Source organism: Microcaecilia unicolor, chromosome 10 (genome assembly GCF_901765095.1).
Source record: "Microcaecilia unicolor chromosome 10, aMicUni1.1, whole genome shotgun sequence".
NCBI classification, from domain to species: domain Eukaryota; kingdom Metazoa; phylum Chordata; class Amphibia; order Gymnophiona; family Siphonopidae; genus Microcaecilia; species Microcaecilia unicolor.
Genome location: NC_044040.1, coordinates 60,882,188 through 60,906,502, shown reverse-complemented (window position 1 = coordinate 60,906,502; position 24,315 = coordinate 60,882,188). Strand labels below are relative to the sequence as shown.

Below are 24,315 nucleotides of genomic sequence, written 5' to 3'. Positions count from 1 at the left end.
TGACTTGAGGAGAGGGGTGATATGAGTATATCAGTCCAGGCAGAAGGTAAGACATGCAGCCGAGTTCTGAACGGACTGAACGGGGGATAGATGGCTAAGTGGGAGGCCAGTGAGGAGTAGGTTGCAGTAGTCAAGGCGAGAGGTAATGAGAGAGTGAACGAGAGTTCGAGTGGTGTGCTCAGAGAGGAAAGGGCGGATTTTGCTAACGTTATAGAGGAAGAAACAACAGGTCTTGGCTATCTGCTGGATATGCGCAGAGAAGGAGAGGGAGGAGTCAAAGATGACTCCGAGGTTGCGGGCAGATGAGACGGAGACGATGAGGGTGTTATCAACTGAGATAGAGAGTGGAGGGAGAGGGGAAGTGGGTTTGGGTGGGAAGACAATAAGCTCGGTTTTGGCCATGTTCAGTTTCAGGTGGCGGTTGGACATCCAGGCAGCAATGTCGGATAAGAAAGCCGATACTTTGGCCTGGGTTTCGGCAGTGAAGTCTGGTGTGGAGAGGTAAAGCTGGGTGTCGCCAGCATAAAGATGATATTGGAAACCATGAGATGAGATCAGGCAGCCCAGGGAAGAGGTGTAGATTGAAAAAAGAAGGGGTCCAAGGACAGATCCCTGAGGAACTCCAACAGAGAGTGGGATGGGGGTGGAGGAAGAACCATGAGAGTGTACTCTGAAGGTATGGTGGGAGAGATAAGAGGAGAACCAGGAGAGGACAGAGCCCTGGAACCCAAATGAGGACAGTGTGGCAAGAAGTAAATTGTGATTGACAGTGTCAAAAGCGGCGGATAGGTCAAGGAGGATGAGGATGGAGTAGTGACCTTTGGATTTGGCAAGGAACAGGTCATTACAGACTTTAGATAGTGCCGTTGGTGTCGAGTGCAGGGGGCGAAAGCCGGATTGAAGCGGATCGAGGATGGCATGAGAGGAGAGAAAATCAAGGCAATGGCTGTGAACGGCGCGTTCAAGTATCTTGGAGACAGTGGCGTAGGAAGGGGGCGGTGGGGCAGTCCGCCCCGGGTGCATGCCGCTGGGGGGGGGGGGGGTGTTGGCTCGCTGGTTCCCTGCTCTTTCTGCCCAGGAACAGGTTACTTCCTGTTCCGGGGCAGAGAAAGCAGGGAAGCAGCAGAGCCGATGCAGCTCCCAGTGACGTGCACTGGGGGCGGATCGGCCCTCCCGCCTGCCCCCCACTGCAAGGTAAGGGTGCATTTCGGGGGGCGGTGCGCCGTGCCCGTGCTGCACCCGGGGGGGGGGGGGAGTGCGCAGCGGCGACCCGCCCCGGGTGTCAGGCACCCTCGCTACGGCACTGCTTGGAGAGGAAGGGTAGGAGGGAAATGGGGCGGTAGTTGGAGGGACAGGTAGGGTCAAGTGATGGTTTTTTGAGGAGTGGTGTGACTACAGCATGCTTGAAGGTGTCAGGGACAGTTGCAGTGGAGAGAGAAAGGTTGAGGATATGACAGATGGGGAGGGGTGACGGTAGGAGAGATGGTGTTAAGTAAGTTGGTGGGGATGGGGTCAGAGGAACAGGTGGTGCATTTCGAACAGGTGGTGCATATTGAGCGGGAGGACAGCAGCGCATGCTAGAATTTTAAGCATCCACACCAGGCTCTGTCCTTGGTATTACATTTTGTTTAAAGATTAAAAACCATTCAGTGTGACATATATATACAATCATAGGGGAAATCAGGTGAGGAAAAACTTTTTTCACATCAATGAATATGTGTATACCAGCTCACAAACCTGAATGCAACTTGCTTTGAGCTACAACTGAAAAGAGAAGGTGAGCTAAATCCAGATAATTATATCAGCCTTTGTACATGTATAAACGGAGTCTAGCCATTCTAAAATCCTGTTTTTAAGGTGGTCACTGTTTTCTTTCTTTGGATGGTGAGACAGTCTTACGTTTTTACATATTTGCTTTAAAATGCTTATTGTCAAACTGATTCCAGGAAAACAAATATTTTAGAGATTATGATATTTGATTGATTTCACAACCAAAGTGTTATTCCTAAGCTCCCTCATCCCCTCATCAGTTTACTGTGAATCTCATTTGTGACTACAGAATCCAAATACAGTTGCTAAATCTTCATCCTTTCCTCTTGCTGTGGAATCCCCAGAACTCTCATCAGTAACAACTTCTGATGCAAAGCCCCCAGGTCTCTCTGCTTTCCACACTGGGAGCCTTAGGGCTTTTTGCCTGATTATAGAAATCACAGGTCTCTGTCCTATGCTGCCAATCCTTTTTATACAATGGTATCCATTGTTGGTACTCTTAAGTTTGATACTGTGTAGCTGTTGTGTGGATGAACATGATATAGAATAAGCCCATTTGCTCATAGCACTGCTCTTGTGATATGTGGCTTGAACCAGAAATACTAGTAAGGAATAGGCAGAGGAAGAAAGAAACAGCAGTAGCAGGTTATCACCAAACTTCAGGCTTGATCATAACAAATAGAACCAATAATACTGTAAGACAGAAAACTTGCAGAGGTACAGCAGTTGACTAAACACCTTCTATTGTAGCAAGAACCTATTGAACCAGGACTGGAAGCATGAGCCTGCCAATTAAAAGGCAGAGTAGACTGAATAGTTGATGCCAGCATCTTAGGGTCAGGATGAAGTAAAGAAGCCCTTGTCACACTCAGACTGTACAAATCTTGTACAGCAGGTAGGCAGGAGAGGAAACCACAGCTTCTCCCAGAACATCTTCATAGATCATCATGAGGGACAGTGCCTTGTCATATCTAATGATCTACTATTTGAAGTTTCTGCATTAGACGGTACAATTTAAATATGGTTTCCTCTTTACTTGTTGCAAGCAAAACAATATGATTCATATTCCTGGAAAAAAAACATTTGTGTTATTAGTTAAGACAGTGGATCCCAAACCTGGTCCTGGAGGCACCCCTCCGTCAGTCAGGTTTTTAGGATACCCACAATGAATATTCATGAGAGAAATTTACATGCACTGCCTCCACTGCATGCAAAATCTCTCTCATGAGTATTCATTGTAGATATCCTGAAAACCTGACTGGCTAGGGTGCCTCCAGGACCAGGTTTGGGAACCACTGTTAAGTTGTACTGCATAAAAAGGAACCTGTGGTAAAATAATGCAAGCTTATGCAGTGGTGCATGTTAGTACTGTAACTCTAGCCCACAGTCTTTAGTTTTTGAATTCTGGTCTCTAACCTTTCACGTTTAGAGGCAGCAGTATGCGGGGTTTGCTGACTCTTGAAGTAATATATGTCATGAAAGGAAATAGGCAGGATTCTATTGTGTTTTTACACAGATGAAATAAATTACAAAGCACTCTTACCTTATAATCAAAACCCTCATTTAAGAAGTTCTTGCGAAGGGCATCTGATAGATACAACACTGTTGTAATTATAACACTGGCAAGAAAAAAATATTAACTTTATTAATGAAGATAGCATCACTTTATTATTTAAGTGTTTCTTCCATAGATCTTGATGTGGGAAACTATCAAATGTACACAGGGGCTCATTTTCAAAGCACTTAGACTTACAAAGTTCTATAGGTTACTATGTAACTTTGTAAGTCTAAGTGCTTTTAGAAAACAATCAGATAACTAAAAACTAGAATAAAGGTAACATATGACAACATAGAAAGCAAAAACAGTAAACATATATACAATTTGGAGAATAGTGAACGGGGTGAATAGATCTGTAAATAATCTCAGGAACTTCCACTTTATTTTGTGTAGTGGCATTAGATTGGAAATATGTTCATTGTCTTTTCTCCATCCAATTAAAAATAAGAATGAGATTGTCAGAATGACTCAGCAGAACAAGGAAGAGACCACGAAAGCCAGAGAAACATAAAATATGATGGCTGATAAATAACGTTTGCTAAGCTGACGCTAAAAAGATTATGGGGGGATGTCTTTGAGACAGCCCGTTTTAAGGCGAAATGTGCATGTCGGGCAGTGAACCCCTGGTCTGGCAAGATTAAAGATTTATTATAAGTTCATAAAAAATTTAAAATTGAATGAAAATAACAGAAATTGATATTTATAGATGAACCAGTGAAGAGTTTGATGTTTGATAGATCGCTAAAACTTTGAAATGGTTGGCGATTAACATCACTGAGGTTCATGGGAAGAACTGAGATGTGAGTTGATAAGTTAAAAGTGAAAAAGTGTAAAGAATCTTCTCTTGTTAAGAACTTTTATGTAAGTACTAATTAAATGTTTACTGGATATCTAGAATTTATTTCAAAACTTTAAAAAAATTGGCATATTCCAATCACTACATTACAAATTTACAAATGTCAGTAAAACAAAGAGTAGAAAATATGATATGATTTTATTGGACTAACTACAGTTTTCAATTAGCTTTCAAAAGCTAAAACTTTCCTCAGGTCAGGACAATATACTGCTGTTATTGTACCCTGCCTTATCTGAGAAAAGGGATTTTGGTCTCTGAAAGGTAGTCAAAATGTATTAAAATTAGTCCAATAAAAAGATATCACATTATTTCCATTTTATATTTATATTTATTAATATTTATTAACACAGCTACCACACTACTTTATCCTAAACTAAATTTTGGTGGAGTCAAGATGGCAGCAGTTAGCCTTGAGGTATGTCAAGAATCCTGAGTTACTCTTTTTTCTTGATGGATTTTAAGCGCCAGGGGAAGACTCGGGTCTACTCATCTGCTGATTCTGTTGCGGTGGATTCTCAGCAGAACATCAATTTACTACTGTTATCTTGTGACTTTAAAAATTTAATTTCTTCTTACATGGGGGTCTTTTACTAAAGGTTAGCTTGAGTTATCTGCAGCAGAGCCCACAGGAATAAAATGGGCCCTGTGTAGATAACTCAAGCTAATCTTTAGTAAAAGACCCTTTTGATGTTTAAAAGTTACAAGAATATTCAAAGATAGCAGTAGTAAGTTGATGCTTGGAAGGTTTTTATGCCTATATGGAGCCCTATTTGAAGTCTGTGAAAACGGTTAAGGTTCCAACCTAGGCTTTTCCTTCCATCTTTTATGTGAACCTTGTAACAGCACTGGAATAGATGCCCTAAACCAATTTGATGCATTTTCAAACTTGGCTGTATCATATTGATTGTATGATGAAGTAGTTCTATACTACACAGTGACATATTTTTTTTTAATCTTACTTGTTTGCAACCAAACGCATCACAGTCCAGTCTTTTGGAAACATCTCTGGCCTCAAAAGTATTCGAAACACTGTAAAAATGTGTAACAAGAAATCCTGGGGAAATAAAGAAAGCAGCTGAATACATGAGAAAAAAATTTACTTACATTAAAAAATTGATAAAATGCATCAACATAAAAGCTATCTTACTAAAAAAAAGTACATGAAACAGTGCATATAGAAATGTAGACCCAGACAGACTTAGAAATTATTTATAAAAATATACTTTCCTATTTGCAACTTGTGTAAAGTTCAAAAGCTAGCATAAACTCTTAATAGGTTGTCTTTGAATTGGCATATAACAATGATGATGCTAAAATTATACAGTAATCTGAAGCACTGGAAATTATGATGGTTTCAGAATCATGTGCACAATAAGTCAACTGCTTCAATAAGCACTTTAAATGACAATTTTCTCAGAAAGAAACAGAAGTTTAAAGCTTTCATTCCGTTTTGCAGATATATTACAGAAGCCAGCATATCTGCTATTTATATTATTCTGTATTGTGGATGTAGCCTGGCTGGGGTCCACTGTGCATGTGGTCAGGAAAGTGGACAAAACAGGAAAAATCCTCTGTTTAGGTATTTTTGTGCTTGGTCCCTTTAAAAGGTGTTTGGACTTAAATTCCCAGAAGGCTATACATTGCAAAGCCAGGAGGGCTATGCTGAGACATGGGAAAGCTGCTGACTCATCAGGCTTCCAGCTGGGCTAATTAGCAGTGCCCTCCTGGAATGGGAAAGGAAATTTTAAAAGAAATGTTTTAGATTTGAGAAGAGAGAGGACACACCAAAGGGGAACAGTGACACCTCAGGGTTCTAGAGAGGCTCTAGGAGAGGGCACTCTAAGGTTTGAGAACATGGCAAGGTTCCACCCTGTCAGCTCACAGCCATGCCTGGAGTGAGAAAGGGTATTCTTCCCAGTATTGGGTGGAAGCTAGGGGGTCCTTTTACAAAGGCGTGCTAAAAAATGGCTTGCGGTAGTGTAGGCATGGGTTTTGGACACGCATCGATCCATTTTTTAGCGTGCCTTTTTTTTTTTTTTTTTTTGCTGAAAATGGACTTGCAGCAAAATCAGAATTGCCACATGTCCATTTTGGGTCTGAGACCTTACCACCAGCCATTGACCTAGCGGTATACAATCCAGGTGGTAATGACTACGCGCGTCAAATGCCACTTGAGGCACATCCATTATGTGCGCCCGAAAAAAAAAAATATTTTTCAGATGCGCATATTGGACGCACACCAAAAATGAAATTACCACAAGAGACACGTGGTAGTCAGGCGGTAACTCCATTTTGGCACGTGTTGGGCGCACATAGACGCTTACGCGGCTTAGTAAAAGGGTCCCTTGGTTTGATAATGCTCTGTTGCCAAGGAGCCCCAGCCTGGAAAGAGGCAAAGAGGGGGCAGTGCTCCTGTGGGTGACTGAAGTGAAGGTTCTGTGCCTGGGACGAGGAAGCAGGGTTCCTTGAGTCTAGGAACCAGTCCAGTGGGTAAGACAGGAGGGTTTAAGCTGTAACAAGAACAAGGAGCTAAGTGTTGAAGTTCTACTCAACCCAGAGAAGCTCCATGAGTTAGGGTAAGTTCCCAGATAGTGTTTACTCTCCTGAATAGTGTGATAAAGGGAGAGGAGTTTGATGCTGCATGGAAGTCTGTGAGAACAAGGGCACAGAGAACACCCTGGTTATGATAGCGTAGTGGGGGAAGGGCTATTGGAAAAGCAGAGACCCCATAGCTATTTCAAGTGATGAAAGAGTATTGTTAGTTCTGGTTATGTGGTAACACAGCAAGGGAAAGGCTAGTGGAAAAGCCAAATCCCATCTCTCTATATAAAAGGCGACACCAACGTTCTATGAAGCCTCCAGCCGGAAGTGTGAAGGGGCGAGATATCCGGTTTCCCTATGAGTGTCTGCCCCGCCCTCTCTGTAACACAGTCACTGAAGGAAAACAGCAGAGCACGAAATCAAATCGCTGGCTCTGTAACAGTGAAGGACTCAGAGGGGGGAGGGGAGAGAGGCCAGAGGGCAGGGACACACACACTCCCACATGCACACAGAAGAAAACATTGCTAGCCCCCGTTTCATTTGCATCAGAAACGGGGCTTTTTTACTAGTATCTAACTAAAATAGTGAAACGATGGTGTTCAACCCTGAGTTTATAAGGTAGCACAGTGGGGAGAAGAGCCAGTTACTAAGAAATACCCCATAGCTACTTGAATTGTTGAAAAAGAATGTGATTTAATCCTTATTGTAAATGATATAGGGGAAAAGATCCCATTGATAGCTTGTTTGTAAAGTGAGCCTTGCTTAGAGATATGCTGTATAGGACCAGTAAGAAAACCTGGCCTGGATTGTGTATGAGCAAGGTCAGGCAGGAGATTTAAGTACATAAGCATTGCCATACTGGGCAGACCGAAGGTCCATCAAGCCCAGCATCCTGTTTCCAACAGTGGCCAATCCAAGTAACAAGTACCAGGCAAGATCTCAAAACAGTACAATACAATTTATGCTGCTTATTCTAGAAATAAGCAGTGGATTTTCCCCGGTGCTGCGCTGGCTTGGGCGTCCCCGCTGTGGGAACAGCAGAGTCCGGTTCTGGCAAACCTGGAGGAGTTCTTGCGGCAGTTCCGGATGGTATTCGACATTCCTGTCTGACCTTCTTCTGCCTCAGGGGAGCTGCTGCAGATCCAGCAGGGCTCCGGGTCAGTTGGGGCGTATGCCGTCCGGTTCCGTACCCTGGCCGCGGAACTCAGGTGGAACCAGGAGGCCTTAACAGCCATTTTCTGGCAGGGTCTGGATGGCCAGATAAAAGATGAATTGGCTGGCAGATTCCTGCTGGTTTAGGGCTTGGGAGCACTTAGATCAGTTTAGGTTTAGGAATACTTCTGTTTCCAGTCCTGGTCCCTGTGTCATCCGGTATCCAGTAAGTCCTGCCGGCCACTCGAACCCAAGGGCTCAACCCTTGGGGGGGGGGGGGTAGTGGCCAAGCGCAGGTGAAGCTGTACGGACCAGTCCAGTGTGCTCCGGTCCGGTGTATGTTCCAGTCTGGTGCGCTCCAGTCCAGTGTGGTTCCGGTCTGGTGTGTGTTCCAGTCCTGTGTCCTCCAGTCCGGGGGATTCCAATCCGTGTGTTCCGGCTTGCTGGGCGGTGCCTGCAGTCCCTGCCGGTGGCGGTGTGCTTGCCCAGCGTTGGTTGGTGGGTTTTGCCTGCTGCTGTCGCTCCTCATCAGCAGCCCAAGGGCTCACGTTTGCTCCAGAGCCCGGCCCCGCAGGCTCTGAACCTGAGAACCTGACAATCCAGCAGTATCCCAAGATTCCTGACGGGATTTTTGGGGGAGTTCATAGTTCTTAAAAGGGAAGATGACATCATGTACCCACTCATGGACTCCATTTCCCTGTAGATCAGGAGCTCAGCTATAATGTCTTATGGTTAATTCTTCTGCAGTGCTATTTCTGTGTGCAGCATTTCATGCCTTCTGAGCTGTGATTTATTACTGAATGATTTATCACACTCAGAACAGAGATATGGTTTCTCTCCAGTGTGGCTCATTTGGTGCTTTTTCAAATAATGGTTGAAACTGAAACTTTTGTTACATTCAGTACATTTGAATGGTTTCTCTCCAGTAATAGATTGCAGGAATATATGGAATGTATTTTGATGACCCAGTTTATGTTATATACTCTTTAGTTTTAGACATATTAAAGAACCTGTATCTTACTGAATGGTCTTTAGTTTGTGTCTCATTGTGGGTAGCTGTCACGCCACTGCAGACGATCTGGAGTAGTGAGCCCTTGTACTGCTGCCAGAGACTGGCAACAGCAGGAAGACCTCTCCACAAGGAAGCGTGGACTACACCAGCAGGCTGGACAGGAACCAAAAACTAGAGCAGACTTGGCTTGGCTGGTCTGGAACCACAAGCTGAAGCGGACTTGGCTTGGCTGGACTGGAACCACAAGCTGGAGCGGACTTGGCTTGGCTGAGCTGGAACCACAAGCTGGAGTGGACTTGGCTTGGCTGGACTGGAACCAGATTGAAGTGCTCGGGCAAGGCAGACACAAACGGTGAAGGGCTAAAGCTAAGGGCAACCAGGGTGGAACAAGCAGGCAGGGGACAACAGCAGAAGACAGACAAATCAGGGACACAATAAGGAATGAGCTAGGCACAGCAGATACAGCAGCAGGGAACTAAAGTTAAAGACACACAGGGCTGAAACAGCAGGAGGGAACCTAGAACTGACAATAAGCAAAACAGCAACAAACAGAAGGAACTGAAGCTAGGCTGAGCAGATACAGCAGCAAGGAACTAAAGTTAAAGACACACAAGGCAAAAACAGAAGAAACCAAAGCTAAGGACACACAAAGCAGATACTAGTAGATAGAGCAGCAACAAACACTCTCAGACAAAAGCACATCTGAAGACCTCTGTTGCCAAGGCAAAGCCTGAAAGTTCCCAGGTGCTTAATAAAGGCAATTACAGATGATGTCACCGGTGAGGCTTGGCAGCAGAACTACCAAGGCAAGTCGGGAGAGCTGGAACATCAGGACCGGAATGGGACCTGGAAGCCATCTGGGAAACCGAAAAAACAGTCCACCACAACCATAGTACCTGGTCCCCCGGAGGCAAGGTGAGCGCAGGCATGGAATACAGTCACAGTCGTGACAGTAGCCCAAAAAGGTGGGGGGAGGCATCCCAGAGTGCAGGGTAAAAGCCTTATCCTAGGGATGCCCCAATTGGAGATATCACAGTATGTTTTTTCCAAACAAGAAGCTACATATGTTATTGATTTTGACAAGTTTACACACAACTCTTAATTGCTGTATGTTTCACAGGTTAACCCTAAAAGACTGCCTTCTTAGAAACAATTCCTGTGGGCTCCTGCTTACAGTATTACTACTTAACAATGTTTATAGTAGGAAGTTAAAAAGCAACTCCAATCAACATGATGCAATATTGGAAATAGAATTAGCTTAACAGAATCAATTCAGTAAACAGAATTAAATGTCCCTCAACAATCAGCTTATGATTGCTCTAAACAAAAATTCTATACTATCCAATTATTAACTCACAAATCAAGAGTGAATTGGGAATTCCAGTTATCTTTTAAACTGATATATTTCTGTCTTACATAATCAAGGCAACACCTGAGTAATTCTCTCAAAGAAGAATAGTTCAACATAGAAGAGTTAAACTCTTTACTGCACAGCAAAATTAATTTTACAAACATAGCTCAACTGACCACTGGAGGCTTTGTCCTCCACTTAGCAAATCTGGGGGCCCTTTTACTAAAGCTTAGCACGTGCTAAATGCTGTGTCTCCTATATTATACCTGCAGGCTATGTGGCACATAGCACATGCTAAGCTTTAGTAAAAAGGGCCCTTAAAGATTTATTCTTTTACTCTCATGCTGAAGGTGCTAAGGAAAATCAAGTTTATTCATAAAATGATTTTATGAATAACCTTTGAGTTTCATTATCTATGCCTCCCTCGTGCTCTTTTGGAAGTGTCCTGTTGGTTACATTACTCCTTTGCCACTGCTTCCTGCTCATAGTCTCTCCATGTTCCTCCACCTCTTTCAGTCAGTAATTTATAACATCTCTTCAGCAGAAATAAGTTTGTAAACATTTTGTGAAGCCAATAAAGAATCATTTTATTCTTGCTTTTGGAATTTTTCATCAGTTTTCCTTGCAGAACTGTTAAAAATTCTTAGATCTCCTTGCATATACGGTATGTTTGAGATCTCCCCACAGGTTTTCAGTATTCTAACATGAGGTCTGTGAAAGCTAATTCTAGATCCTTCATCTTTTATTTTCTTGTACTTGATTCTGTGGTATGTTTTGGATAGTTGCCTTGCAGAAATATCTACCCTCTTTTCAGCTTCAATTTCTTCACTGACGGTCATACATTAGTTTCTAGGATATGTTGACATTAGTTGACAATAGTTGAATCCATTCTTTCTTCAACCCATGCAATATTTCCTGTGCCACTGGCTGCATGAGAGCCCCAAAATATAATGGCTGTAATTTTCTTAAGATGCTTCACCCTTTTTATCTCCAAATGTATGTTGTCTGGTTGTGGCAGAACAATTCAGTTTTCATTTCATCCATCCAAATTACTCTGTTCAAAAGCTTATCAAGCTTTATTTTTATACTTTCAGAGTTAATATTTGTGATGAGAAAAAGATAAGATGTCCTTCAGACAACCCTTCCATCCAGACCACTGAAGTGTAACCAAAAAGAGTACTGCAAACTTTCGGACAACTACTCCAGAGCTTGCTAAACATTCTTGCAGTTTGTTTGAAGTGATCTGTAATTCTATTTTACAACTCCAACCAGTTTCCTAGCAATTGTATCAGATTTCTCTTCCTCTGGTTTTCTAGATCTTGCCTTACTCTAACCATGTAACTTCCTCCCATTTCTAAACAATGTATCTGTCAGCTGAACTTGCTAGATAGACACATTTTAAAGCCTTCCCCTGCTTTGCAAGACTGATTTTTTTTTTTTTAATTTTCACATGTTCACACATCTACCTACAGAAGCTGGTGGACATTGAAAGTAGAAAAAACAAAAATCGCATGCTGAAAAGTTAAGTGTTGTGTGTTCTACTGTAGAATTGGTTTTAACTGACTAACTGAAATCTGAGTCAGTCAGCATTTTGATCTTAGTGTCTAAACTTTTGCAGATGGCACATTCACTTTTTTATTTTCAGTCTGTAAAATCGTTATGGGGTCCTTTCGCTAAAGGTGTTAAGCCATAACAACCCCCCCCCCCCCCCCCCACTGAGAATAACAGGATACATTATTTAATGTGTATTATCTGGTTAAAGCATATTAATAAACTGAGCCCTTAATCTAAAACAGAGACTGCAAAACATTTATCAAGGGGCATACTGTATAGTTATCAACGTGGGCTACTATAAAAACATGTTATTTTACTATTACCCTGTGCTGTTTTGACACCGGTACCATTTTATGCAACAAGACTTAATTACTGATAACTGGGGTTAACAGTAAAATAACTCTTTATCGGTAATCCAAGTTAATAACTACACCCTTTAATGATTTGTTTCTCTGCTAGCTAAGTTGAATGCCTAAGAGTTTTTCTAACTTAGGACATCCTGTGGGGACAAATATTCCTGAATGGTGGGAATATCCTATCTAGTTGCCAGCTAAACAAATGATGATTCCATATGTGAGATGTGTCAGTCTTCCATCCCATCTCCAGATATGGTCTCATGAGACAAAGAAATCTTGTAATTTTGAGGGTAATTTTAAAAAGTCAGACCTAGTTAACTTACACCTATTTCACAAAGTTAAGTATGCACCTAATTGACTTTATAAAATACTAGTGTAGGTGCTAGCACTTACACCAGCTTGAGGGCTGGTGTAAAGGTTAAGCACGTACAGTGTTTTCTGGAAGTGTGTGCGTAAATTAAGGAACTTTATAATTTATAAATTTTACATTTGTGGATTCTGTCCAAATTCTGCCCCTGTGCATGCCTACAGTGAAAGTACACGCCATGAAACTTACCCACGTACTTTCATGCTAGTTGATATTTTATAAGTGGCTATTTAAGTGTGTAAATGACTAAAATACTGGCATTTATACACACTCCTAGTGTCTACAACTAAGCAGCATCTTATAAAAGTATGCCATTTGTAATTCAGCTTTCTGGCCCTTTAATTTCCTATTAATATCATCATAATTTGTATAGCATATACAAAATATATACAATGCTGTACAGACATTTGTGGAGAGTGACTTTATAACAGATTGTCTAGGTTGGGAGGCCAAGTAGGCCCTTTTTTTTTTTTTTTTTAAAGATACATTAGATATTTGCACAAAGCAAAAGTATTTGTTTAGCATGTCCACTTTTTCTCATGTATGTGGAGAGTGATGAAGAAAAAGTGGGTGAACTAAGCAAATACTTCTGTTCTGTGATCATGGACGAACATCCTGGAGAAGGACCACAGTCAACTGCCAAGGAGAGATATGGGAATGGAGTGGATATTGCACCACTCATAGCAAAAAGTGTTTATAAACAACTTAAAAACTGAAAATGAACAAAGCTATGGGGAAAGATGGGATACATCACAGAATAATGAAGGAGTTCAGAGTAATCTTGGTGGGGCCTCTTAAGGATTTATTTAATAAATCACTAGAAACAAAATGGTTCTGTGGAATTGAAGAAGAGTGGATGTAGTCTATGTTCACAAAATCAGGGTCAGGGAAGAAGTGGGAAAATAGAGGCCAGTATGCCTCAATTCAGTGGTTGGATAAAAAATGGATATGCCGGTGAAGGAAAGGATAGTGAACATTTCAACGGGTTGCAAATTCAAGGCACTATGGTTTCATTAAAGGAAACTCCTGCCAAACAAATCTGATTTCTTTGACGGGATGACTGGACAAAGGACATGCATTAGATGTAATCTACTTGGATTTCAGCAAAGCCTTTGATATGATTCCTCACAAGAGGTTCCTGAATAAGTTGGGTGGGCTGAACTTAGGAGCCAAACTGGATTGGAAAGTGGTGGCTGATGAAAGTGGGCAGTAGTAACATAGTAGATGACGGCAGAAAAAGACCTGCACGGTCTATCCAGTCTGCCCAACAAGACAAACATATGTGTATACCTCACCTTGATTTGTACCTGCTTTATTCAGGGCACAGACCGTACAAGTCTGCCCAGCAGTACTTCCCGCCTCCCAACCACCAGTCCCGCCTCCCATCACCGGCTCTGGCACAGACCGTATAAGTCTGCCCTCCACTATCCTCGCCTCCCAACCACCAACCCCTCTTTCCCCCACCTGCTCGGCAACCCAATTTCGGCTAAGCTTCTGAGGATCCATTCCTTCTGCACAGGATTCCTTTATGCATATCCCACACATGTTTGAATTCCGTTACCATTTTCATCTCCACCACCTCCCGCGGGAGGGCATTCCAAGCATCCACCACCCTCTCTGTGAAAAAATACTTCCTGACACCTTTCCTGAGGCTGCCCCCCTTCAACCTCATTTCATGTCCTCTCGTTCTACCGCCTTCCCATCTCCGGAAAAGATTTGTTTGCGGATTAATACCTTTCAAATATTGAATGTCTGTATCATATCACCCCTGTTCCTCCTTTCCTCCAGGGTATACATGTTCAGGTCAGCAAGTCTCTCTTCATACGTCTTGGAACGCAAAACCCATACCATTCTCATAGCTTTTCTTTGCACCGCTTCCATTTTTTTAACAGCCCCTGTTACCCCCTCGGATACTATCACCCCAAGAGCCCTCTCCCCCTCAGTACCTATCAGACTCTCCCCGCCTAACACATAAGTCTTTCTTGGGTTTCTACTCCCTAAGTGCATCACTTTGCATTTCTTCGCATTGAATTTTAATTGCCAAACCTTAGACCATTCTAGCTTCCTCAGATCCTTTTTCATGCTTTCCACTCCCTCCCGGGTGTCCACTCTGTTGCAAATCTTAGTATCATCCGCAAATAGGCAAACTTTACCTTCTAACCCTATGGCAATGTCACTCACAAATATATTGAACAGAATCGGCCCCAGCATCGATCCCTGAGGCACTCCACTACTCACCTTTCCCTCCTCCGAGCGAACTCCATTTATCACCACCTTCTGTCGTCTGTCCGTCAACCAGTTCCTAATCCAGTTCACCACTTCGGGACCTATCTTCAGCCCATCGAGTTTATTTAAGAGCCTCCTGTGGGGAACCATGTCAAAAGCTTTGCTAAAATCTAAGTAGATTACGTCTATAGCACGTCGATGATTCAATTCTCCAGTTACCCAATCAAAGAATTCAATGAGATTCGTTTGGCACGATTCCCCTCTGTTGTCTCGGATCTTGGAACTTATTAGCTTCCAGGAAATTCACTATCCTTTCCTTCAGCATCGCTTCCATTACTTTTCCAATAACCGAAGTGAGGCTTACCGGCCTGTAGTTTCCAGCTTCTTCGCTATCACCACTTTTGTGAAGAGGGACCACATCCACCGTTCTCCAATCCCTCGGAACCTCTCCCGTCTCCAAGGATTTATTGAACAAATCTTTAAGAGGACTCGCCAGAACCTCTCTGAGCTCCCTCAATATTCTGGGGTGGATCCCGTCCGGTCCCATGGCTTTGTCCACCTTTAGCTTTCAACTCTCTTCCGTGAACGGTGCTCTATCCACTCCATTCTCAGGTGTACTTTTGCCAGTCCCTCGTGGTCCTTCTCCAGTATTTTCTTCAGTGAAAACAGAACAAAAGTATCTATTTAGCAAATTGGCTTTTTCTTCATCATTATCTACATAGCATTTCACTGTATCTTTTAGTCTCACAATTCCCTTTTTAGTCATTCTCCTTTCACTAATATACCTGAAGAAATTTTTGTCTCCCCTCCTTACATTATCCGCTCAAAGGAAAGGAAGGTGAGTAGTGAAGTGCCTCTGGGATTGATACTGGGGCTGATTCTATTTAATATATTTGTGAACATCATTACTGAAGAGTTAGAAGGAAAAGTTTGCCTTTTTGTGGATGTCAACAGAGTGGACATCTCAGAGGGAGTAGAAAACATGAGAAGGGATCTTCAAAATTAGAAGAATGGTCTAAGGGAACGGGGGGGGGGGGGGGGGATGAGAATGGGATTTGATGTACCGTTTTTCTTTGGTTACAATCAAAGAGGTTTATATGTTATCTATAGGTACTTTTTTTGTACCTAGGGCAATGGAGGGTTAAATGACTTTCCCAGAGTCACTAGTAGCTACAGTTGGAATCACACCCGATTTGCCTGGTTCTCAGGATGCTGCACTAACCATTAGGTATTCTGTTTAAAATTTAGGGCCCTGTTTAGTAAGGTGTGCTAGCAATTTTAGCATGTGCTAAACGCTAAACACACCCATAGGTATATATGGGTGTCTTTAGCGTTTAACACACACTAATATTTCGTGCACACTAAAAACACTAGCACACCCTTACAGCAGCTTGGTAAACAGGGACATTAATGTGAAGAAATACAGAATGATGAACTTGGGATGCAGAAATACAAAGGAGATGTATGAGATAGGAGGCAAGAGACTGATAAGCACTGTTAAGGAGAGGGACACTGGGGTGATAATGTCTGAGAATCTCAAAGTGGCAAGAATATCAGAGAATCTCAATATGACAAGATGGATGTTTGTAGCCAGAAATATTCTAGGCCGCAGAGAGAGGTATATTGAGAGACATCCAAAATTGGGTCAATATTATTGAAATCTGAGCTAAGGAATTTTGATTAAAACTCAATCAAGTATGGCTTGGCTCCCCATAAGAGGTTGAGGGTAGAGAACATTCTAATATTGGGAAGACACAATTTAAATTTGAATTCTCCTCCCAGATTCTCGGAGTAGAAATAGATAGCCAATTGACTATGGTTAACCAAGTTAATAAGGTAATAAAAACCTTCTTTTTTTTTTTTTATTAAGAAAGTTAAGATCCATTTGCAGAAATTTCGAACTGTTTCCTTTTTGACTTTTAGTGCAATCTTTATTGCTTTCAAAGATAGATTATTGTAACATTGTGTATGTGGGTTGCACTAATACTTTATTGCAAGGGCATAGCCAGACCTTGCGATGGGAGGGGGCAAGAGCCCGAGGTGGGGGGGGGGGGGGCAATGTTGGTCTGCCGCTCCCCACCCACTGCTGCAGCAAATACCTTAGTTGGCGTGGGGTCCCCAACCCCTGCCAGCTGAAGCCTTGTCCAGCACCAGTCTCTGGCACCGCTGCACTGCCTTCCCTGCTCTCTCTTCCTTCTCACATCCTGTACGCTGCTTTTAGTGAAACTGAATTTCACTAAAAGGAGCATGCAAGATGTGAGGAGAAAGAAAGAGCAGGGCAGGGCTGGAGACCGGCGCTGGACAAGGCTTCAGCTGGCAGGGGTTGGGGACCCTCGCCAGCAAAACAGGGGGCCACACAGAAATGTGAGGGTGCCCAGGCTCCACACTGCTTTATTGAAAAGGTTACAGATGATTCAGAATCTAGCAATAAGGGTAATTTTCTCTTTAAAATTGGATGAATCTGTAACTCTATTTCTATAAATTAGATTGGCTTCTGGTCACAGCAAGATATCATTTCAAACTGTGCACAATGGTTTTTCAGACTTTACAAAGAAATACTCCTTCTTTGGGAGGAATTTTTTTTTCTTTACCAGGTAGACAACTTTTGAGGGGGCAGATATCCCTTTTATTTCTCTCAGTCAAGTCGGTTAAGTACCTAAGACAGCTTTAATTCCGTATCAAGCTGCGTCAATATGGAATGCCCTTCCCTCATCTGTGCACTCTAACTCAATTTCAATTATTCTGTAAACAACGTAAGACATTTTTGTTTAAAAAATATGTGAAATGATTTTAAATCAGGATATGACTTTTATTTTGTAAATTCCCAGATGCATGTTCCGGTGTCTCTTTATGTGATCCGTGTAGAATTGCAAAGGATAATGCGGAATATAAGCCCTTAATGTAATGTAACGTAATGTATAACCGGCAGAAGAAAGAAGGTGTTAATGTCCCTGTACAAGTCATTGATGAGGCCCTACTTATTTTGTTTGGTTATGGAAGTTGTATCTCACTAAGGACATATAAAAAAGTGGTTCAGAGCGACAAAAATGGTTTGGGGTTTGCACCAAAAGATGTATGACAAGAGACTCGAGAACCTGAATATGTATATCCTAGAGGAAAGGAGGGATAGGAGTAATAAGATACAGACATTTAAATACATGAAAAGTATTTACACATAAGCAAATCTTTTCCAGAGATGGGGAAGCGGTAGAACTAGAAGACATCAGCTGAGGTTTGGGGGAGGATCAATTTAGGAATAATGTCAGGAAGTACCTTTTCATGGGGAGGATGGTAGATGCCTAAAATGCCCAGGAGGTGGTAGAGACAAAAATGGTAACAGAATTCAAGTACACATGGGATAAACAAAAAGGATTCCTGTATGGAAAAAGAATGGAATCAAAATAAAAATTAGTAGTGCTGAGATGGCAACTCCAGTAGTTGGGAAGTAAGGCTATTGTTGGGCAGACTTCTACACAGTCTGTGTCCCAATTACGGCTAGACAGATCTGGATGGGCTGGATGTTATACAGCTTTACTTGGTATAGTCTTGATCTCAGTTGTATAAATTGTAAGCTGACATCCTGTACTAACTGCGTCAGTGTATCCTAGGAGCTAATCAGTCACTTTTGACAGGCATAGTACAATGGAACTACATGATAAATTAACTGTGTTCAAAACAAAGGCTGTTGTATGGCATGACAGAAAATCATTTTTCTTTTATTTTTATAAGTTAAACAATATATTTTGTAAACAATACTTGCACAAGCAATAATGTCAGGAGGATGCACAATAAAATTTCAAGAAAACAGTCACCAGAAATTTCTGTAATAACTAACGAATCCTAAATTGACTCTTAACCCCTAAGGGGGGAGGGAGGAGGGGAGGAAAAGAAAATGTGAAGAGAATAAAAGACACAAAGCCAGTAAGCAATAATGCTCTAAGCTGTGCCCTTACACAATAATGCTTCAATAATTTAAAAATGACCCTTATCCTCACCACCCCAGAAAGGAACAGTGATTTTTTTTCCAGCAATAGGGAAAAATTACAATTGCTGTGGAGCAACAAATTTATATTCAACTCTTATTATACACTTGCAGGGATGTTGTAAGAAAAATATTGTGACCAGTGAAAGTCTTGACACATAGCTAGGTACAGCCTTGACCTTTCTTGAATAATTGTCGCCACATCTGGAAACATTCAGATTTTTTGCCCTTCAAAAAGAGTATAGGAATTCCTAAAATATAAATATGTCAGTCTAACCCCCCTGTTTACTAAGCCGCACGGCAATGCTTACACAATAAAATAGCCCTCCTCTGATTTTCTACTGCTAATGTTTCCAAGTACAGTAATATCTAGATTTATCAGCTGCTGATAACAACTAGCTCCAATGACATGCTTAAAGCTTTCCTTTTGGAAGAAAACAAATTTTGTTCACAGGTTGCACTACTTCTGATATTACATGCAGCAGTTCCTTTCATATTTGTTTAAATATCCAGGGGAGACATTCCTATCAATTGAAGGAGGCAATTGAAAGATTCAGATGTCTCACAAATTTTTCCATCTGCTCCAATTTACAGTGAAACATCAGATTATCTTGTATTAGAGCAGAAGTCACTCCTCTAAATTCTTAAAACTGTTTTTTCAAGACCTGTAACACCCCCTTGATGGTCTGTAAAGGTGGTAACTTTCCAGGACCAGCTTTACCAATTGTGAGGCCTTGTGCAGATTAGTTTCCGGGGAGGGGGGGTGGGGGTTAGTCTGTCTACGAACTACCCCACCTTAAAATGTGCATTTCTCCATAGAGGGCTCAAGGCAGTAGCAGCGATTCGTATAGGCTGTTTGCTGCCAACCCCAGAGCCTGCTCTCTTCTTTGTCCAGCCCTTGAGGAAGCAGGAAGTTACATCACAAGAGGGTGGGATACAACAGAGAGCAGGCTGCAGGATTGGCAGCAGACAGCTTGTGCAAATAGGTGCAGCTGCCCTGCATCCTCTATGAAGAAATACTGTTTTAATATGGAGGAGGGGTTTGGAGACAGAGGGACATGCTGGGGCAGGATCCCTAGGAGCATGGAGCTCTGTGCAGCCACCCCTATTACCCCTGATTCAGGCTGTCCCTACATCCTGCTTCTGAATCAAAATCCCAAACAACTAAATGAAAGAATTAATCCCAAAGAGCATAGAGATAAAGAAATATCCTGCTTCAACAAAAACTCCTAGATAGTTCCCTGAGCTCACCTCAGAGGGGTGAGATACCACTGTTCACAGAGACCTGCAGGTGCTCCACAACTGATAACCATCTTGATCCAGCCTCCACTGTACTGCTACTCAGGTACTACAAGCAGCTCAGGTACTACAAGCAGCTTATGGGAGGCAGCGGACCCTGCTGAAACAAAACACTTCTGCGCCCTCCTGTCATATTATTCTTACTCAATGGCTCCAAAAGTAAAGATCACATGGATCGATGCAGCAGCTTTCAGTAATCATAGGAGCAGGAACGGTTAGGACAACTGTTTTAGTTGTTGATTTGATCATTAGGCATGTAGATAGTTGGGTGGCTGGTGGACGTGAGGATCGCCTGGTCACTTGCCTGCCTGGTGCGAAGGTGGCAGACATCAAGTGTCACATAGATAGTGCTGGAGAGGAGCTGGCTGTCTTGGTACATGTGGTACCAATGACATAGGAAAATGTGGGAGGGAGGTTCTGGAAGCCAAGGCCGTGCCAACACGGTAAGCGAGGTAAGCATGGCAGGAGGGCGCTCCGCCGCACCATGTTTACCTCGCCCTCTTCTCCCCAGATCCTTTTCCTTTTTTTTTTGTTAAATTTACCTCTGTCCGGCGGCAGCGTAGTGTTAGTAAGAAGGCGGCGCTCCCCCGCCCCGACATGTCAGTCTTCCCTTCGCTCAGTTCCGGCTTCTTCTGACATCAGAAATGACGTCAGAAGAAGGCGGGACACTGAGCAAAGGGAAGACTGACACGTCGGGGCAGGGGAGTGCCGCCTCCTTCTCACTAACGCTACGCTGCCGCCGGACAGAGGTAAATTTAAACAAAAAAAAGGAAAGGATCTGGGGAGAAGAGGGCGGGTAGTGTAGCAATCGTTTTCGGGGGGGGGGGGGGCAACTGCAGGGGGGCGCCGGAGACCCTAGGCACAGCCCTGCTGGAAGCCAAATTTAGACTTAGGTAGAAAGCTGAAATCCAGATCCTCCAGGGTAGCATTTTCGGAAATGCTCCCTATTTCCATATGCAGGACCCATGAGGCAGGCAGAGCTCTGAAGTCTCAATGCGTGGTTGAGACGATGGTGCAGGGATGAGGGATTTAGATTTGTTAGGAACTGGGCAACATTCTGGGAAAGGGGGAGCCTATTCCGAAAGGATGGACTCCACCTTAACTGGGATGGAACCAGGCTGCTGGTGCTAACTTTTAAAAAGGAGATAGAGCAGCTTTTAAACTAAAATGGGGGGAAAGCCGACAGTTGCCCTAGAGCACATGGTTCGGTATGGAGTATCCTTGAAAGCTACTATTGAAACAGGACATTTAGCAAATCCTAATAGAGAGGTTTCAACAATGGTAAAATAAAGCCAGGTATGTTTAAGGAGAGAGCAGGGTAAAGGATGCACATTATTCCTGTCAACTTCTAAGCGGCTTGTAGATGCATGGAAAAAAACACAATTTGAAGTGTCTGTATACAAATGCTAGAAGCCTAAAAAATAAGATAAAAGAGTTAAGATTATATACAGTGGTGGAAATAAGTATTTGATCCCTTGCTGATTTTGTAAGTTTGCCCACTGACAAAGACATGAGCAGCCCATAATTGAAGGGTAGGTTATTGGTAACAGTGAGAGATAGCACATCACAAATTAAATCCGGAAAATCACATTGTGGAAAGTATATGAATTTATTTGCATTCTGCAGAGGGAAATAAGTATTTGATCCCCCACCAACCAGTAAGAGATCTGGCCCCTACAAACCAGGTAGATGCTCCAAATCAACTCGTTACCTGCATGACAGACAGCTGTCGGCAATGGTCACCTGTATGAAAGACACCTGTCCACAGACTCAGTGAATCAGTCAGACTCTAACCTCTACAAAATGGCCAAGAGCAAGGAGCTGTCTAAGGATGTCAGGGACAAGATCATACACCTGCACAAGGCTGGAATGGGCTACAAAACCATCAGTAAGACGCTGGGCGAGAAGGAGACAACTGTTGGTGCCATAGTAAGAAAATGGAAGAAGTACAAAATGACTGTCAATCGACAAAGATCTGGGGCTCCACGCAAAATCTCACCTCGTGGGGTATCCTTGATCATGAGGAAGGTTAGAAATCAGCCTACAACTACAAGGGGGGAACTTGTCAATGATCTCAAGGCAGCTGGGACCACTGTCACCACGAAAACCATTGGTAACACATTACGACATAACGGATTGCAATCCTGCAGTGCCCGCAAGGTCCCCCTGCTCCGGAAGGCACATGTGACGGCCCGTCTGAAGTTTGCCAGTGAACACCTGGATGATGCCGAGAGTGATTGGGAGAAGGTGCTGTGGTCAGATGAGACAAAAATTGAGCTCTTTGGCATGAACTCAACTCGCCGTGTTTGGAGGAAGAGAAATGCTGCCTATGACCCAAAGAACACCGTCCCCACTGTCAAGCATGGAGGTGGAAATGTTATGTTTTGGGGGTGTTTCTCTGCTAAGGGCACAGGACTACTTCACCGCATCAATGGGAGAATGGATGGGGCCATGTACCGTACAATTCTGAGTGACAACCTCCTTCCCTCCGCCAGGGCCTTAAAATGGGTCGTGGCTGGGTCTTCCAGCACGACAATGACCCAAAACATACAGCCAAGGCAACAAAGGAGTGGCTCAGGAAGAAGCACATTAGGGTCATGGAGTGGCCTAGCCAGTCACCAGACCTTAATCCCATTGAAAACTTATGGAGGGAGCTGAAGCTGCGAGTTGCCAAGCGACAGCCCAGAACTCTTAATGATTTAGAGATGATCTGCAAAGAGGAGTGGACCAAAATTCCTCCTGACATGTGTGCAAACCTCATCATCAACTACAGAAGACGTCTGACCGCTGTGCTTGCCAACAAGGGTTTTGCCACCAAGTATTAGGTCTTGTTTGCCAGAGGGATTAAATACTTATTTCCCTCTGCAGAATGCAAATAAATTCATATACTTTCCACAATGTGATTTTCCGGATTTAATTTGTGATGTGCTATCTCTCACTGTTACCAATAACCTACCCTTCAATTATGGGCTGCTCATGTCTTTGTCAGTGGGCAAACTTACAAAATCAGCAAGGGATCAAATACTTATTTCCACCACTGTAGCACTAAATAATGAGGCATCTCAGAGACCTGGTGGAAGGAGGACAATCAATGGGACACAGTGTACAAATTATATTGCAATGATAGAGGGGATCAAATTGGAGGGGGGTAGGGTTAAACTATATGTTAAAGAGGGAATTGAGTAAAAAAAAAACCAAAGATTCTAAATGAGAGATAGCAACATGGAATTATTATGGACTGAAATTCCATGTGTGAATGGAAGGAATATTCTTGTAGGGCTGTACTACCATCCACCAGGACAGGATGAACAGACAGATGAAGGCATGTTTACAGAAATTAGGAAAAGGTATCAAATTGGGCAACAGTATAATAATAGGTGATTTCAATTACCCTGATATTGACTGGATAAATGCTATATCAAGGTGCGTAGTTTGTGATATTGCTGATCTTGCTAGTTGTATTTTTGGGGATTGAGGCGAGTACAATGTCGCCTTTCTCTGTTGGGAATTGTCCTGTGTTTAAAATATTGCGCAAGCTCTTCTGCAGTTGGTAGTGTTTCAGTTGATGCCAGTACCTCTTGGGTTTTCACGAGTTCAAATATTTTTTTCTTATTAATCTGTTCTGGGTTCGTATATGTGCTATGTTCTGCTTTAGCTTTCTTTATGTTGTTTGTATATGTTCATATAACTTTTTTCTCTATGTGGTTTTGTTTTTGACCCATGTTCTTTCCAGTTTCCTACACAGTTTTTTCATGTGCAGTAGCTCATCATTAAATCAGGGCCATGGTTGTTTTTTATTTCTTGTTTTTGTTTGTTTTGAATGGTGCTATCTTGTTTAGTGTGCTTTCACTTGTTTCGTCCCAGTTTTTCATGAAGTGTTTGTCCTTGGGTGAGATGTGTCTATGTTCCATCACTGTTGTATGCCTTCCCTCTGGTTGTAAATGTGTGTGATGTTCTTGGCTCTCTGCTCTTGCCGTTCTTTTTCCATTGTAATTTACAGGTGAGCTTGCTGTGGTGTGATCATAATACTTCCTCCCATTTGTGGTTTTCTAGTATGTGATTGTTGTTTGCTGAGAATCTGTGAGCTAGTATGTCTAGTAGATGGCCTTTTGTGTGAGATGAGGTGCCTTGTGCTGTTTTGAAGTTCCATTGGTTTATGAAGTTCTGATGTTGGTGTCATTTTGTTTTTCTAAGTGCAGACTGATGTCTCCTAGTAGTAAGACATTTGATTGGTTAGTACAGATGTTTGATATGAAGTCCATGAATTCATCTTGAGCATTCAACCAGCTTC

General features: G+C 42.7%; 1 protein-coding gene across 1 annotated transcript in view; it reads right to left on the bottom strand.

Annotated features, from left to right (window-relative positions):
• Positions 1-24,315, bottom strand: part of DOCK4 (dedicator of cytokinesis 4) — a 798,954-nt gene that overhangs the window by 261,569 nt on the left and 513,070 nt on the right. The window contains 2 exon segments of the mRNA XM_030215964.1: positions 3,314-3,389; positions 5,144-5,238. Coding sequence (XP_030071824.1) covers positions 3,314-3,389; positions 5,144-5,238 — 171 coding nt within the window.